The 19,587-nt window shown below is 35.4% G+C and overlaps 1 protein-coding gene across 3 annotated transcripts in view; it reads right to left on the bottom strand.

Annotated features, from left to right (window-relative positions):
- FGF12 (fibroblast growth factor 12) overlaps nucleotides 1–19,587 on the bottom strand; it is a 576,324-nt gene that overhangs the window by 165,349 nt on the left and 391,388 nt on the right. For all 3 annotated transcript variants that reach the window (XM_054504271.2, XM_064581207.1, XM_054504272.2), the window contains one exon: nucleotides 18,935–19,038. In XM_054504271.2, coding sequence (XP_054360246.1) covers nucleotides 18,935–19,038 — 104 coding nt within the window. The remainder of the gene's footprint in view (nucleotides 1–18,934; nucleotides 19,039–19,587) is intronic.

Raw genomic sequence — 19,587 nt, 5'->3', positions numbered from 1 at the left:
GGTATTATGCAAGGGCTATAGCAAAGCAGAAACTAATATAACATTACTTGCACAGATTACAATTTCACATTTTAGAAGACATATGTATAAATGAAAGAGTGAGCTCTGCTTGATGAAGGAATGAAAACAGTCCATGTCTAGAGTTCCATTTTCTAATCTGAAGGGGAAAAAAAAGAGAAAGAGAGAGCGAACCAAATGACTTTTAGGTTTCTTTCAATTTATAGATTTTAATGATTCTATTGCTTATTTGTTAATTTATTTATTAAGTAATATTTATTACCTTGTGAAAGAACTGAAACTGGTGAATGTTTTCATGGAAACCATGATGGCTTCTTATAGTATTTATTTAAAAAAATTTTTTGCTTCCCATAATATTCAAATGAGTTCAACAAGTGGTTGAAAATGTGTCATGTGAGAGATAAATAATAATTTTTAAAAAACACTTTTAAGGTCCTTACTATGTATCAAACATCATTGTCTGTGATGGAAGGTAAGTATATACAGATGTGGATATGGATAATGACTGAGATAGAGATGGAATACACATAGAGACAGAAAAATTCAGGTGATCTGCATAGCAGTCACCAGTGCTAGAGTATAAACCATGTGCCAAGCACTGCTAAGCAATTAACATATATATTCCCTGTGACTCCAGGTGGCAGAACCAGGATCAAAAAAGGCACAATAAAAAGAAAATGATCCTAACAATTATCTCTGGTGTACAACTCAGGTAATAAAGTCCTCAATCTTAGAGATGTTTCGGCAAAGACTGGATTCTAATTTTGGTGAATATTAGGGGAAAAAGACACTGATTTAGTCTAACTGTCTTCTCTGATCAATTTTATTAACTAGGAGTCCATAAAAATAAAGCCAGAGTGGGCACAGTGCTGGATAGCAGAGAGAGAACTGGTAGAAGCGAAAGATGTCTCAATACAAGGAGAATTAAAACAACAACAACAAATAGCTGGTTGTCAGGGGCAGCATTTGGGCTGGGCTTTAAGAGTTCTTGAGAAGCTGATTTGCAGAGATAGGTACACTTGGGTTCCAGTGAAGTAGTCAAATAAATAACAGTGTTCAAAAAGTTATATTTACTGCCACACAAGATGAATCATGCCTCTTTGGGGAATTTTTTTTTTAACTTCATATTCCATTTTGGACTACTGGATGAGTCTCTGAAAAGAGTTTGGAATGTGGCCAATTACATCCCTCGGCATTTTTCATCTGAGACTGAAGGGCTGTACAACTCCATTTTCCATTCTCAGTCAATACATCTTAGATAGTGGGGACTTGGCCTGTGTCTCTTCATTTTGTAAAAAAAAATTAATTAAAAAATAAGACACCAAAAACACAGCCTGTTTATAAATATAGATTTGAGAATGAAGACCAAGAAATGCAGTTAAGAAATCTTAAGAAAGAGATCTTTATTATAATAATCTACTACTCTAAACTCTAAACCTATATTTCAGATTATAATAAGAATGCTAAATTACTACTGGGATGATGAATTAGCAGATACCATTAAAAACTTTCAAGAGTAAAAACCATACCCCAACAATATCCACATTAAAACCAGGCACTCAAATGGTATATAGGGAAACTCAGAAAGCATTCCGAAACCAATTTGTGACTGCCCTGATAACACATTACCTCACATGTCACCTGAGCACTCAAAACTAATATAATGGTAAACTGATCTGTAGGGTAAGGGACATTGACAGATCATGGCAAAACAGACAATTGAAAACATCAAAGAAAAGTTCAAACCAAATAAGGCCCTTTAAAATATTAGACCTACAGCATTCTATTTTACTTGATAAAGCATTAGGGGAAAACTGCAGGTAAATCACTTTGAGAAATCAGATTATGTGAATTTTAAATATCCCAGCATGATACAATGGAAAATGTCTTAGGATGGGCATGGAAAAACTAGTTCAAGATCCAGCACCAGCTTGTGACATTAGTTAAATCCATTGAGCTCCCACACCACCACTTTCTAATCCATAAAATGAGCACAATTTTCCTTTCCTTGGCCTACTTCACAGGGTAAAAATCAAATAAAATAATAGGTGCAAACATGCTTTGTAATCCATAAAACATAATGTAAATATTGTATTTAAGTTATGGAATTACTGCTTGCTTTTTGTAAATTGAGAATCATCTTCAATTTGTCATGTAGCAAATAACTCTATTTCTGGGTATCATATCATATTAAAACAAAAGTGCAAGCCATAAATGTATAAAATAGATTATTAAAAAATATACAAAGAGCAAAAGAAGAAGTTAAAGGAAGAGCACAATATAGCTGCTAATGGAAAGAAAGCCTGCCTCTGTGGTTTAGATTACAAGGGGAAAAACAAACCACTTATTAAAATTAAATACCAAATATTCAGTATGATATGGTTTCAAGAGTGGCTTTGGTCAGGCCACAAAACTTCTCCTTGTGTTTAAAGAACATTGGAAGCTAAAGAAACTGAGATAATAGACAAATCCATCACCTCTGTGGAGGTGTTGTTGGGTGGGTGATGGGTAGGAGAATTTGCAGGAAATGGTAGATGGAATTCAAGGATAAATCAGACACAGGCTTTGCCTTCAAGACGCTGGTAGTGTAGTTTTGGAGATAAAAGTACAAACTAAACCTAAGGCAGAATAAAGAGCTATTAAAAGTACAAAATGCTATGGAAGGATAAAGAAAGGTAGAATTGATTTCTTCAGTTTCAACATGGTGGAGGTATACTGGGTCTTAAAGAAGGCAAGGGAGTTTAATAAGCAAAAATAGCAGAAAAAGGCATTAGGACTGAGTGCATGAAAAGGTGAGATCTATGAAATGACTCAAGAAGAAAAGAAAAAAAAAAAGAAAGCAAAGGAAAACATGTTATAGAGAGAAATGAAAATGTAGGTGAAACCAGAGGGTTACGTTGGAGTCAAATCATTAAAGGGCTTTGAAGGCCGGGCGAAGAATTCTGGATTTGATAGTGTGGGTTACTAGAATTCACTGAAGGTTCTGAAGGCAGCAAGTGGCTGGTTTACCTTTAAGGTGATGAAATAAAAAATAGCGGGGCAACAAAAGGTCCCTTCCAGAGTTTGCAGGGGTGAACTGGAGGAATTGAGAGGGCCGAGAACACAGGCCATGAAGGTAGTCAAGAGGGAGGATGAAACTGAGTAAAAAAAAGCATCACTATATTTCCACCAAAATCAAAATAGAGAAATAATACATTTTTCAGATGAAAAATATACATACAGCTCTGAAATATCTTGTATCTTGTCAAGTGTCTTGACATTTATAAGGGGTAGGAAGAAAATACTACAGTTATTGGGTGATCTGACTGTATTACCTATTATTTTATCATTCTAAATTCCTCTAACAAACTGATAAGGTAGATATAGTGCACTAGATTTTAAAAAAATAATAAAGAGGAACTCATTAAGTAAATCACCTAAAGTCAACCAGTGGCAAGAAACAGATTACAGAAATTGGAATGTGTGACTGATTCCAAACACGGTTCACACTACACCAGAATGCTCTACCACAGCATGAGAAGTCTTCAGGGGTGGTTCAAGCAGAGACTGGATGGCTATCCAGGGAATCAATTGCCAAATGTTATTTTAGTCTAAATTATATTGAAAGTTTTCAACTCTCTTAAAACTCTAATGCATCTTGGTATTTGTTTTAGAACATTTCTATTTTTTCTTTCTTTCTCTCTTTTTTTTTAGATGGCCTGAATTAAACTATACAAGGCTAACTAGATATAGCATATTTAAAATGGTAAATCTTTTGAGAATGAAACTTCATCCAATTCACTGAGTGAAAGTAATATTGATTGACCCAGCCACTGGCCTTGAAAACCAACATAATGAAGGCTGTAATGAACACAAAAGAATCATAGTAACGTAATTGTGACAACTCCACAAGATAATAGCTGGATTAACAGCCATGCTCCACAAAACAGGCTTCTATTATGATTTGAGATGTGCTTATTACATCTAAAAAATGAAGAAGGTAAAACAAGCTACACTGAGAACAGAAGATACATGCTGCCCCTCAACTTTATGCTATTCATTAAAAATGATTTTTGAGGGATTCTATCATAATATGCATAAAATAAAAATAAATATTTAATTCTAAGTATATTTTATGTATAATTCTTTTTTTAAGATTTTATTTATTTATTTAACAGAGAGAGAGAGAGCACAAGCAGGCAGAGTGGCAGGCAGAGGGAGAGGGAGAAGCAGGCTCTCCGCTGAGCAGGGAGCTGGACGTGGGGCTTGATCCCAGGACCCCAGGATCATGACCTGAGCCGAAGGCAGCCGCTTAACCAACTGAGCCACCCAGGCGCCCCTTTTATGTATAATTCTTTAAATATTCTAACGAGCTTCAAACTTCAGTTAAGTCCTGTTTAAAATTTTTGTATTTAAAACTGCACCATAATTTGAAATTTCCAAATGTGTACTAGGAAGTAATATGGTCTGCTGCAAGGAATTAAAATGTGTATTGCTAAATAGATACATATATTTCTATACCTTTTCCCATTAAATAGCCCCAAGACATAATTTTAAGGTACAGAATATTCAAGAATACCTCACAAAACATATTTAAATTGAGTTAAAGAGAGGAAGAAAAAATATACTCTGCGATTTAAACATATACCTATCCAAAGGTACCACCTTATTAACAGATTTGGATATATTTGAAAGCCCTGACAATAATATTTTAAATGTCCAAGCTCAGTAAGTAAAATCAAGTACCACCCGTCCCAACAAATATTAATCTTATTATAAAAACTCTTCTCTCATAGGTAGTATTTTGTGGTCAAATCTGTGGTGTTTACAGTTGTAGGATACCGCTTCACAATGGAAACACAGATTCTACTGTTTCCCTCTTTTCTTCATGTTGTACTCCAACACAGAGTGTTAGAATTGTGTCACACCTCTCCCATAGTGAGGAAATTCACACCTTTGTGTTACTTTAAACAAATAAAAAATACAATTCAATTAATGCGTATTGAATCCATTAGGGGGAAAAAATCATCTTACTTACTTTTTAATCTCTATTAAATCATGATTAAATTGATATTTTAAATAGAATTAGCTTTTTAAATAATAGCACTATTGAGATAAAATTCATATACCATTCACCCAAAGTGTATAATTCAATGGATTTTAGTATATTCACAGAGTTGAACAACTATCACCACAATCAACTCTACCCATTACTTATTTAGATAACCATTCTTCATTTGATAAACATTGGATTATTTCCACTTTGGGGCTATTATGAATAATGTTGCTAAGAATATTAGTGAACAAAAGGTTTTGTGTAGACATATGTTTTCATTTCTCTTGGGTATACAGCTAGGAGTGGAATTGCTGGATCATATGGTATCTCTATGTTTAACCTCTTCAGGACTTGCCAGACTATTTGCCAAGTGGCTGCATCATATTATATTTCACTAGCAGTAAATAAGTGTTCCAACTTTTCCATATCCTTATCTATACTTGTTATTATCTGTATTTTTAATTTTTTTATTATTTTTATTTTTTTAAAGATGTATTTATTTGAGAGAATAAAAGAGTGGGGGGAAGGGCAGAGGGAGAAGGAGAGTCTTTTTTTTTTTTTTTAAGATTTTATTTATTTATTTGAGACAGAGTGAGAGAACACCAGCAGGGGAAGCTCCAGAGGGAAAGGGAAAAGCAGGCTCCCCACTGAGCATGGAGCCTGATGCAGGATGGAGGGCTGGATCCCAGGACTCTGGGATCATGACCAGAGCCAAAGGCGGATGCTTAACTGACTGAGCCACTCAGTGCCCGTAGAGAGAGAGAATCTTAAGCAGACTCCGAGCTGAGCATGAAGCCCAATGCGGGGCTCAAACTCACAACCCTGAGATCATGACCTGAGCTGAAACCAAGAGTTGGGTACTTAACTGACTGTGCCACCTAAGCACACCTATCTGTCTTTTTAAAATATAGCCAACCTAGTGGGTATGAAATGGCATTTGTGGTTTTGATTGAAATTTTTAAATTGATCCAAAGAGGAAGAAAAAAATATAATCTATGATCTAATCATATATATCCTTGATAGCTAACAGTGTTGAGCATCTTATCATGAGGTTCTTGACTATTTGTATATTTTCTTGGAAATATGTCTATTCAGATCCTTTGCACACTTTTAATTTGGCTTTTTATTTTTAGTTGTAAGAGTTCTTTATACATTCAAGATTCACATTCCTTATCAAATATAATATGCAAACTTTTGTCCCCTTCTTTGGTTTGTCTTTTCACTTTCTTGACCATGTCCTCGAAGCAGAATTTTTTTTTTAATTATGATGAAAGCAAACTTACCTATTTTTCTCCTGTTTCTTATGTTGTAGTGTCATATCTATGAAACTGCTGTTTAATCTAGGGTCATGAAGATTTAGCTCTATGCTTTCTTCTAAGCATCTTATGGCTTTAGCTCTTACACTTAAGTCTATGATCTATTTTGAGTTACTTTTTTGTATGTGGCATGGAGCTTTTAAAATACACATATATTTGGCAATCTGCTATTAATTAGACTTTAAGATCTTAAGATAATGCCAATGAAATCTTTTTTTTTTCTTTTTTGAAATAACTAAGAAAGTTCCTAAAATTCCCTTGGGAATACTAATAATGAAGAAAGCATTCATTAAATAGCATACAAATTTTAAAAAAATACAATGTATTCCTGAATTTTATGTAAAAAGACTCAAAATACAAGTATGATACAAATAACGGAAGTTCATAATGAGAGTTAATGTAAAATTTAAAATTCAGAAAATATGCTAAGAAGTAACGTGTATTGTGTTTCTATAAACTTGCTTCCTTCTGTTATGACCTTTAACAATTTCATTCTTTATTATGGTGTGAAAGCACAGTGTTTGTCTTTTTCCTCTTCATAACTAGAGCACCCAAATTAGTACTCAGCACACAACAAGTAAAAATATTTTAAATCAAATAGATAAGCAAATGAAAATGAATACATATAAGAACTAGCACTTCAGATGCAAGAATTATGATAGAAGGGTAAGACAGAAACAGTAAGGTTGACAAATATTTTGTTCCTATGAATGTTTTTCACTAATTTTTCCCTCTGCTCGCATCATTCTTCCCCTGGCTTATTGATTATTCTCTTTCTTTTCCTCCTTTAGATTTTAGCTTGAATAACATCTCCTTAAGGACATTTTTATGGAAATCCTGTCTAAATTAGTTTCCTCTATTATTCTCTATTACAGAAATATATTTTTTGTAGGACTAATCCTGAATGGGATATTTTCATATTTGCATGTTTACATGCTGTCTTGCTGTCTTCCACTATAGTGGAAGTGTTTTACATTCTGTCTCTAGTGCCTAGGACAACATGTGCCACATTACCAACCCTAAATAAATAGGTAACAAACTACTAGATAAATAGGAACATGGAAAAAACTGCTGATCCCTGAATTTTTAGTAACAGCTAGATTGAAACCATAGGTGGGGCACTTGGGTAGCTCAGTCAATTGAGCATCGGACTCTTGATTCCAGCTCAGGTTATGACCTCAGCGGTGTGAGATAGAGCCCCTCTTTGGGCTCCAAGCTGGGCATGGAGCCTGCTCAAGGTTCTCTTTCTCCTTCTGCCCCTATGTCCCCTCTCTGTCTAAAAAAGAAAGAAAGAGAGAAACCATAGGCAAACACACCTTTGCAAAGTAATGCTATGTCCTCAGTGGTTGCATTCAGTTCTGGTGCCTTTTCATAGTTCCATATAGAGAGAACTTTTCCCATCCAATGAAATAGAAGAATGGAAGTTGAAACAGTAATGCTTATTCCTCATTGCCCTAGTTATAGAAAGAAATTTGAGAGGAAATATCCAGCGATCTGCCATGAAAACTCAATAAGCAGAAAGCTTCTGTCTCCGAATCCCAGGTAAATTCTAATCTATTTGGACCTGAATAAAATTACAGATAATCTCTCTTCCCTCTAGTCTTTAGAGTTCAGTATTTAGCTTCCTAATAGAAGTTCATAAAAATTTTAAATGATATTTATAGTGATGCAAAATATCTTAGATAACCTAATGAAGAGATGACACACGCATATCTACTCTTTAATCTGTTCACTTGTTCTCTACCTCTCTCTTGTTCTATAGGACTGGACAGGTGTAGCAGTTGTCAGATGCCTACATAATATCCATTTCCCCCTTAATATTATCAGAACCCTGTTTTGATAGTTATGACAATGTCTATAGCTCAAAATTTAAAAACAATCTAGACATTTCCTTACGTTCATTGCATCTAGGGGCGACCATGTGACACTGTTCTATACTCATTACTGGACATCGTTTATGGTCATTACTGGAATTTCTGGGAAAGTATGCTTTCCTGATAAATACACAATCTTTCTCTGTGCCCCTTTTCCACTGCCCAGAATGTACATGTGTTAGCTGGAGTTATACAACTCACCTTGTACCATGAGGAAAAGGCCAAATACATTTATGTACTTCTTGAACCAGTCCATTAACCAACACCCGTAACTGTCAATCCCCAGGCTTGTGATTATGTGAGAAAATTTAAACCTTTGTTATGGATATCTCTTTTACTCACAGCCAAACTCAAAACCTAGGTGATACAGGCAAGTGAACTTAAGAAATCTTTCACTAAGACTTGGCCTTGGAAGTAAAATCAGAAGAGGGAATTTTCTAATTTTTCAGTGAGATTTTGTGCGTACACTGATATCTCAGATGACCCACTGAGTCATATGTAGGATCATGTGTAAGGTGATTGCATAACTATTGCCCAAATCCTAATCCAGGACTCTTCTGAGGGTCAAACAGATACTCTCAATAACTACACTAAGACATCATGCATAAACTGGAACTCTCCTGGATGAACCAGGGCATATGGTTACCCTGTGGGAGACTTACGTTCTCAATGGCCTCAAAATAAAGTTCTTTCCTTCCAGTTAGAGGTGGCTGAAATATGTCACTTTTGACATATACATTTCCATGCAGCTAAACCACTTCTCCAATTTAACTACTAGATTTTAAAATTTTGTGGTATAGAAACAAACTTTAGGTGTACCATAAATGCAGTAGGCTGTAGGCTTGAAATTGTTTCTCCCATTCAAATCTCCATTAAAAATCAACTGATTTTTCCCTTTACATTTCGCACTCATTTCTTTTGCTTTTCCCCTTCCCTAAAGTATATGAAAGTCCTGGCCTATAGACTGAATTTATGTAATGTATTTTCCTCCAAGTGAGTTAAATAAAGAGATATTTAGAAGAAGGAAAGCCCCTCAGATTAAAAAACTGGCTCAAACTGGGGGTGGAAGGTGGAGAGTGGGGAAAAAAATTGATCTGATGATTTTTTTTTTATTACAAACCAAGAAACATTAACTTATGAAATTACAGTTCTCACATTAGTTTTGGAGAGGGAAAAGCAAGGGAAGGCAGAACTAATAATGACAGGAAATCTCTTCTGGGAATCAGGCTGGCCCAGAAAGCCATAGTAAAGTCATAAACCTTCAGAAGGAGGCCACTAGGTAATTTCTCAGTAAGAATGATGTGGAGAACATGGAGCTTTCACACAGAGTCTGACTACTCTGAAAATTGGTTCATCTATCAGTTTATCTGGTTAAAAATTAAATATATAACCCAAACTGGTTAACACAAGAAGGTTAATTACTGGGCATAAAATTGCAAATGTCACGGGTGCCTGGGTGGCTCAGTTGGTTAAGCGACTGCCTTCGGCTCAGGTCATGGTCCTGGAGTCCTGGGATCGAGTCCCGCATCGGGCTCCCTGCTCAGCAGGGAGTCTGCTTCTCCCTCTGACCCTCCTCCCTCTCATGCTCTCTGTCTCTCATTCTCTGTCTCGCAAATAAATAAAATCAAAAAAAAAAAAATTGCAAATGTCACAAGTAGGGCTGGCTTCAGGTGAGTCTTCCTGTGCAGCTTCAAAGGAGTGAACAAGACCTGGCTTCTCCATCTTTTCACATAGGCACCTGGTCCTTTGAATATTGGAATCATTCTAATCCAGGATTTCTCTTGTGCTTTTAAGATGGTTGCAGTCCTTTTATCCTCTCAGTTCTAAATCCAGTTTAAAAAAAAAAAGGCAACTCTCCTTCAACAGATAAAGTCAAGTCTTGGGTTTGAAGCTAATTGGCTCTAATTACAGGAGAACTACTCTACAGCTAAGCTTCCATGGCCAGAGTGGCTAAAAAAAGTACATTAGGCAAAACAGGAATCGCCACTGAAACTAAGAGTAGAATTAATACTACATGAATATCACGGACCGATGTTAAGGATCTGATTGAGGATACACTGAGTATATACTACTACTACTAACTACTACTACTACTACTACTACTACTACTACTATTACTACCTCTACTACTACTACTACTAGCTAACACTGAGCGTTCACTGTGTACCATGCACAGTGCTAGGGTACATACATCCTTTCATTTCATCCCTGCTATAATCCTATGTAGCATGCATTTTCATTATTATCCCCATTTTACATATAAGGAAACTGAGCCTAGAAGTTTAAGAAATTTCTCCAATGATATAAAAGAAAGTAAGTTACAGAACTATGATTCAAACCCAGTTTTATTTCTAAAGTTTGCATTCTTAAATACTACTTAAATCTGCCTTATTCACTAATGACTAAAGAAATGCAATCTAAAAATTTTGGATATATTACTACATATTGGCAAGGCAGAAAGGAAAAAATATAAAATTTAGTATCATTTCCAAATGATTCAACTAAAGATCTTCATTAACGCTGCTCTTAGAAGCTTAATCCTACTTTTATTTTTCAATGAAAAATGTTAGTAGATACACATATGTTAATTTTTATAATTAAGGCTAGCCCTGGAGCTAAAGTATTAATATTTTCCAGAAGTTATAAACTCTTAGGATAAAATCAACACCAGTTAATACTGAAAACATAGTAAGTTAAAAATGAATGCTTACCATTATTCAATCCTTACTGAAAGTAAAACTAATGATCTATTGATTCTTTCTAAAGAAAGGCAACCTAATTCCAACAACAACCAATCATGTCACATTTGCAAGCAACAACTGTCAGATTCTTGGGCTGGGCAGGTTTCATATTTTCTTTTTCTTTCTTTCTTTCCTCTTTCTTCCTTTCTTTCTTTTGTTGTTGGAAAGGATACCCCAGTTCACTTAATTAATATATATGAGGGTAAAAATAAATAGGCAAGATAAATAAATTTTTTCTAGGTGCTACAGCCAAAAATTAACCTAAGATGAAAAAGAAATGTTATGAAATTAAAGGAAATCACATGTATATGGAAGAAAAAAATGTAAATGGCTTAAACTGAGTATTTAACAAACTAATTGCTAAACAAGCCTTTGTGATTTGGCCTTTGACTTCTCTCTATCTAAATGCCATTAACCAAAACTCTATGATTCATTTGGCATTAATGGCTAAGGTATTCCTACTTTCTCTCTCTTTCTCTCTCTCTCCTTAAATATTCAGCACTTTTTGGGGCGCCTGGGTGGCTCAGTCGTTAAGCGTCTGCCTTCGGCTCAGATCATGATTCCAGGTCCTGGGATCGAGCCCCGCATCAGGCTCCCTGCTCAGCGGGAAGCCTGCTTCTCCCTCTCCCACTCCCCCTGCTTGTATTCCCTCTCTCGCTGTGTCTCTCTCTGTCAAATAAATAAATAAAATCTTTAAAAAAAAATATTCAGCACTTTTCAGAGAAACTACCTGCCCCAAGAAATAGTTCTGCATACACCTCAGATTTCAGAACATTCCATGAGGACATCAGTTGATGAGGAAACTCAAATTCTAGAGTGGGTAATTATTTTGTACCTCTATTCTACATATGTTTGGTTAAAAAATCTGCCATTTCTTTTCAACATAAAATGGAAATCTTCCACTGAAAGATGAACTGCAATGACCAGGTTGCTTCCCAGAAGATGTTCTGGCCAGTCTTAGCTCCCTCTTTTTTATAAGCAGTATTTGGTACAGAAAGGAAACACGACAACGTTACCTCTTAAAACTATAATACAATATGGACCTCAATGCAGAGAAGCATGAACAATGACTCCTCTAGCAAACTTGCCATGTTTCAAAGCCTTTTCAAAGTTGAACCAGTGAACTGAACTAGAAAGTGTGTAGAGACACAATCAGCACAATTATTACAAAAACCAGTAAGACCAGATGCCCAATAAATTATTTTCAGAATTAAACTGCATGAAATGTATCCATCAACAAGATTTTAATAGATACCTTTATATGGCAATTGCAGGCTTTAGTGCTATAGGATATATTAATCCATATTAGATCTGATCACTAACGTCAAGGAGCTTGCATCTGGTAGGATAAGTAGGGCACAGAAACCAGTAATTCTAACTAAAAGAAGAAAGGGAATATACAGATAAATGTCCTATCAAGGTCCAAAATATGGAAGTTATTTTTGCAGAAATTTTATTTTGCAGAAATTGAGAGTTTTATTGGGTCCTCAGAAATGGGAAATTTTGGACATCTATGATAGTGAGAAGCAAAAGAAATTAAAGAAGTAAAATAAAAAGGTATTTTCTCCTATTGTCACCTTGTGGGCATAAACTCATCCTCCCCTGATAGCTTTCTTTTTTTTAAACTTTTTTTTTTTTAAGATTTTATTTATTTGCGAGAGAGACAATGAGAGAGAGAGCATGAGAGGGAGGAGGGTCAGAGGGAGAAGCAGACTCCCTGCTGAGCAGGAAGCCTGATGTGGGACTCGATCCCGGGACTCTAGGATCATGACCTGAGCCGAAGGCAGTCGCTTAACCAAATGAGCCACCCAGGTGCCCACCCTGATAGCTTTCAATGTTGGTCCTCTTCTTTTCTTCTCCCTCAAAGACCCCTCCCATGTTTCTCAATAACTCTTGACTTAGTTTTTCAACATAAAGTCAGTGCCTTATCACAATCTTGACATCATCTGCTCCCACTGAAACACCAAATTTAGGCACGTAATTCTAAATGGTGCAAAAGGACATGAGGCAATTAAGAAATATCTCTTTCATTCTTGTTGTTATTACTGCTGTTGACACCTATAAATAAACAAGGTGATAGGTTGCCCTGGTTTTAATATAATTATGCTTTTGACATTATGTTGTAACAGTACAGAGTGACACATCCTTAATTGCAATAGCAAATAAGATAAGCAATGTTGGTTTAAAAAATGAACACTGAACTAGGATTTCCTTTTCTTGACCTACCTCACCTCTACTGAGTGCCGTCATTTTAGTCACATAAGCTCTGCTTCCCAGGTATATCTTTTGCCCTTCGATAGCAATATCATAGTTATTGTAAGGCTCAGATGAGACTATTTATATGAAAGCTCAGTTAAAAATTGAGAAAGCGTTCTACAGTGGGAAGATCTATTATATATAATGCCAAGGGGCAGTGTGGTATTATCAAAATCTCATAATTTCTGGAGTTAAGACCTAGATAATAGTTTGGGTTCTATTACTCACCAAGATGGACTTAAGTCAACAAGCTTCCTAAGCCTCAGCTTTTTATCTACATTTAATGGTCCATTCCTGTCCTTCCTCACAGAGTTGCTGGGCAAATTACATATAAATCTAAAAGCCCTTTAGAAACGACAAAAACTAAATAAACTATATTACTTGTACCAGCACAGCCCTTAATACTGCTGCTATGACTATCACTGGTAGAGCTACTCTCATAACAGCTTATAATACTACTTATGTATCAAAACAAAGACTGACTTAAAGGAGTCATTTTATCATTGATTTAGCTTCAAATATAATTGACATGGATTAAGGCAGTGTTAAACAATAAGAATTTGTATGTAATTTGACCTTAATTCTTCAATCGAAAAAAAACTCAATAATAGTTCATAAGTTAAATAATTCTAATTTTAGAGATAACTGATACAAGGCCAAACATTATCAATATAATCGTTTTAAGTTTATAAAGTAAGTAAACAATGATTGTAATCAGAAAAGCAAACCTTTTTAAAACATTTTAATCATTATCAATCACTGAAATGCCAGGGATATGTGTGCTAAAAGCATCAACTATTCATTAAAAAAGCCCCAATACTGGAGTGTCTGGGTGGTATAGTGGGTTGACTGTCTGACTCTTGGTTTTGGTTCAGGTCGTGATCTCGGGATCCTGAGATCGAGCTCTGCATCGGGCTGCAAGCTCAGCATGGAGTCTGCTTGAGATTCTTTCTCCCTCTCCCTTTGCTCCTGACCCCCTGCTGTCAATCTCTCTCTATATATAAAAATAAATAAATAAATATTTTTTTAAAAGGACCCAATACTTTCAGCCTAGTTACAAGTCTTCGACATATTTAAAGCTATTCAAATTGCATTATTTTTAAGTGCATAATTTTCCTAAATTCAAATGTCAAGGCTCCCAAATTGTCCAAAGCACTGAATTATGTTTTCACTTCCCAAATGATGATGTACCAGATGTTACTCTCATAACTTTCTTGTCTTTCATCATTTCCTTCTTCCAAGTTGGAGAAAGACAATAGATATAGGCAGAAGGGAAGTATCTTGTCTGCTCTAACAAAATATCATAGACTGTGTTGCTTAAACAACAGACATTTATTTCACGTAGTTCCAGAAGCTGGGAAGTCCGAGATCAAGGTGCCATCAGATTTGGTTCTTGCTGAGGGCTCTTTTCCTGGCTTGTAGATCAACTATCATCTCATTGTATGTTTACATGACATCTACTATGTGTGCTCACAGAGAGAAAAAGTTCCAGTTTCTTATCCTCTTTCTCTAAGGATATGCTATTCCCATTATGAGGACTCCACCCTTATGACATCATCTAAACCCAATTACCTCCCAAAGGCCTCACCTCCTAATACCATCACACTGAGGATTAGAGCTTTAACATATGCATTTTGGAAGGACATGTTTTGTTTATAACAGGGTGTGACTGGAGGCTGAGTCAGAGTAATATATTAATAAAATATGGCATTCACTTCAATTAGTGTCTATACATGTAAAGAACTCAACCTCATCCCAAAAGATGTGTAGCATTTGTCCTTGGCCTCCAGAAATTGATATTTGTTTGCCTGAGGGCCTTAGGTTAGCCAGGGAGAAACAATGTTTTAGGGTTAGCACTTTGGGTCATGCAACATATCAGTCTACCAGGAGCCTGAGTTCAGCCACATGGGCAATCATTCAATCAATCCTATATAATGGAGTCTCAATAAAAACTCTTTAACACCAAAGCTCAGGTGAGTTTCCTGACTGGGTGTATTTGACATGCATTGTCACCTATTGATACCAGAAGAGTAACACATTCTGATTCTATAGGAAGAAAACAATAGAAACTCTGCATTTGGTACTTTTGGTGTCTCCTATACTCTGCCCATATACTTCTTCCCTTGGCTTCCTTGTATGTTTTCCCTGTAATAAGCAATAACCACAAGTATAATACTTATAACAGCTTTCAGTGAGTTCTGTAAGTCTTTCTAATAAATTATCAAGCCAAAGAGTGGTGTTGGGAACTACCCTTGACCTGAACTTAACAGTTGGTGTTAGAACTGAAGGTGGTCTTGAAGACTGTGCTCTCTAACATTGTACTGGCCCAGACTTCTTGCAACAAGTAATTATGATGATAAGTGAAAACTCTAGGAAGAGAAGGATCTTTCTATTTTACCCACTTTCATATGCTCACTATATAGTATAATGTCTAGTATGTGGTAGAGTTCCAATAAATATATATTGACTAAATTTTAGGCTTATTGAGGCTGACTTTGAGGGCAAAGGAGCATTTGTGCTGTGGACTGTAAGATCACCAATGTAATCATAGTTAACTGTTCACCTGCTGTATATAATCTGCTCCATCTATACTTGGGATAGGCAATTCTTTAAAATTCAACAAGTTCATTGAAAGCCTTCCTTTATCAGAGAATGTACTTAATGCTGTGATTGGGGGAAATATGTGGCCCAGGTAGCAAAGATGGGTATGATAAAATTCCTTCCCACTAGAAAAACAGACACTAAGTCCTGTGATACTAAAGCAGAAGTAGTATCTAATTCTCACTGATATGGATAATGGAAAGAGTTCACTTATCAGTAAGTTTTGAATTGAACTACAAGGAAGGTTAAGAATTACATAGGTACAGAACAAAAATAAAAAAGTCAAATATAACAGCATCATCAATATAACTATGGTAGTATTACTTTCATCCTTTATATATTTTATTACACATATGATGACTCTATAATAATAATCTAAAATATTTCATCACCAATTTTTAACCTCCAGTTTGAAAATAATCTGAGTTTAGAATTTTATATCAAACAATTCTTATCTGTAATTGTTTTATGTATACAAGGTTCAGTTCAAACTAATAAAAATATAAAAAGATACCAATCTTAGAGTAAATTTATAGAGGATAGTAGAAAGACAAGATTCAGACTATACCTTCTCTGTATATGATGAAAAGATGCAACCCTCCCCACTCCCACACAAATGCCTTTAAGCATTGTGATAATTTGACAAAATTTAGGTTGTTTTACAAGCATTTTCAAAATCTTGTAAACCTCAAAGAGAATGAAACATCAAACAATATTAAAATTCAAGTCAGTTAAAACTGGTTAAATAGCAAAAATTTTAAAATTAAGGGCACTATCTGAATAAGGTAAAATTTGTCGGAAAATCTGTCTCAACAGATTGTGACACAGCAGTGTTTCCTGAACTACTGAAGAAGGTGTTTCAGGAACAGAAGTTTCTAGCATTTGTGAGCTTATTTTGTGTGAGAAAGTGATGCCTTCTAGAACTTTTATTTACTCTACAAAAAAAAAGTATCATTTAATGCCATTACAATTATTTTGGGCTTCCTTTCAAAATGGCATAATAAATGTAAACTTAATCAAGGGGGCAAAGTATTATACACTGAAAACTATGAAACATTTCTGAAAGAAATTAAGGAAAAAACAAATAAATGGAAAGACATCTGTGTTTATGGACTGAAAGATTTAATATTGCCAAAGTATCCATACAACCCAAAACAACCTTCAGATTCAAAGTAATCTCTATAAGTCCCAGTGGCATTTATTTTCAGAAATGGGAAAAAAAATCCTAAAATCCACATGGCATCTTACAGGATTCTCAGTAGTCAAAACGATTTTGATTTTTTTTAAAATGTTGGAGGACTCACACCTCCTGATTTTAAAACATCTTACAAACCTACAATAATCAAAAAGCGTTGTACTAGCATAAAGACAGACATATATATGAATGAAACAAAACAGAGAACTCAGAAATAAACTCTCACAAATATGGTCCAGTGATCTTCGACAAGGGTGCCAAGACTATACAATGGGAAAAGGATAGTCTCTTCGATATATGCTGTTGGAAAAACTGGGTATCTGTATGCAAAAAAAATAAATACATAAAATTGGACCCTTACCTTACACTATATAGAAAAATTAACTCAAAATGGATTAAAAACATAAATGTAATACCTAAAATTGTAAAATTCCTAGATGAGGGGTGCCTGGCTGGCTCAGTCGTTAAGCATCTGCCTTCGGCTCAGATCATGATCCCAGGATCCTGGGATCGAGCCCCGCATCGGGCTCCCTGCTCAGCCAGGAGCCTGCTTCTCCCTCTTCCACTCCCCCTGCTTGTGTTTCCTCTCTAGCTATCTCTCTCTTTGTGTCGAATAAATAAATCTTTTAAAAACAAAACAAAACAAAAGAATGAAAGCTCACTTTTAACCAAAAATGTATTTATCTGTGTTATATTGAATAGAACAAGTAAAAAAAAAATGTGCATGCACACATCTAGTATATGAATGCAAATGTATATCTGGAATATGCTCAGGAATAAAAAAGTAACTTAAAAATCCTAATATGAATGACAGATATATCACTAAAAAGCAAGCATAGTATAGCAGAGATTCATTTAACTGAATATGAAAAGAGTTTAATAGAAGTTATTTAGTATTTAATTTAGAATCTCATAGGCATAAGTGAACTTCCTGAATAACTATGCTGTTTACTGAGATCATAGAAAGTAAGGGTGGAAATCTTTAACCATGATTTTCAAGGATATCTCTTTGTGAACTACAAATAGGCACATTCCCTCATGAGAGAACAGAAATTATGAGTTATCATAATACTTGATACATGAGATTCAGTGCAGCCACACTCTCCCAATGCATAAATTATTATCTTGAGAGCCAGACAGGCATCAGATGACAGTTAACTACTTTAAAATGTCAATGCTCATAATGCAGCCACTGGAGCTACCTAATTTTGTCAGCTTAAGGTTGAAAAGAGATGTTAAACAACATGGTGTCCAACACACTGTGCTATGGGTCCAGAAATTAAGCCAAAGAGGGGAGCTAACTTGCCCAAAGAGAAATAGTAACTGAAATGTAAATAAAACTCAAATATCCAGCCCCTAATTCAGAGCTCATTCCATAAATTCACCTCGTCTTTGAAGTGACCAGTTATGACAGGAATTTCATGTATTAGGTACTAAACAGATTTATTAAATACAAACAAAACACAACCTATTCCAAAAGTTTTTTCTCCACAAGACAGAAAAGACTCCCAGACAAACTGAAGAATTTAACTTCTTAAACCATCCTATGTGCTTAAAGGAGAAGTAACAGGAGAAAGGAAAAACCTCTTACCCCTTGAATTAAGCAGAAAGGTAAAATTCGAAAGACTGACATATCCTCTAGAAGTAGAAGCCAGATGAAGAGAATTTATATTGCAGAGCAAGTAACTAGCTCTTTCTCAAGAGGGCATGATCCTTCACATTGTAAATTGTAAAAATCTTAATAAAATCCTGACATATTGGGTCGGAAATTCTAAAATGACTTCAACTTCTAATTTTCTTCCCTAAAATAATGGTTACTTCACTAGCTCTCAATGCCAGGTTATGTGTGCACATAAGCGCATGCGCACACATATACGCATGCTTTACGAAGTACTTACTGAGCTGTAGAGATAGCCTTCACCATTCATGGCCACATAGAGGCTGGCCTTCACCCCTTGGATAGCCACCACACGCAGGCCCACAGGAATTAGATTGAAGAGGGCTAGAGAGGAAAAGAGAAAACAGAGAGGAAAGAATCAGTGACCTTTTGAATAAATCATCCTGCTTCTGAAGATGACTATTTTGAGAATTAAAAACTACGAATTGAAATTAGTAGGGAGAGAGAGGGAGACTGAGGAGAGGAGGAGAACTGGCTTCTTGTCTCTGCACTACCTTTAATTACCTATGTGACCCCAGGTAAATCACATAAACTCATCTGCAGTAAAGAGGTTACACTCCATTAGAAGGTCTCTATGGTCCCCACAGTTTTGTTTCACAAAATGAGCACATACTCAGTGTAATATGATTTTTTCAAACAAATAATTTGAACCAAAACATTCTCAACAGTAGAAAATGTAATTGCAGACATAAGTAATAATAAAATATGATCTTTATTCAACAGTCTCACACAATTCACAGTGCTCACCCTGTACCTCTGAAACAAATAATACATTATATGTTAAAAAAAAAGAAGAAGAAGAAGAAGAAGAAGAAGATAGCAGGAAGGGAAAAATGAAGGGGGGGGGAAATTGGAGGGGGAGATGAACCATGA

This window comes from Mirounga angustirostris, unplaced genomic scaffold (genome assembly GCF_029215605.1).
Source record: "Mirounga angustirostris isolate CCGP_5_RB_7025 unplaced genomic scaffold, mMirAng1.0.hap1 SCAF_1, whole genome shotgun sequence".
In the NCBI taxonomy this organism is placed as follows: domain Eukaryota; kingdom Metazoa; phylum Chordata; class Mammalia; order Carnivora; family Phocidae; genus Mirounga; species Mirounga angustirostris.
The sequence above is the reverse complement of the archived record's forward strand: the minus strand, read 5'-3'. Positions and strand labels throughout refer to the sequence as shown.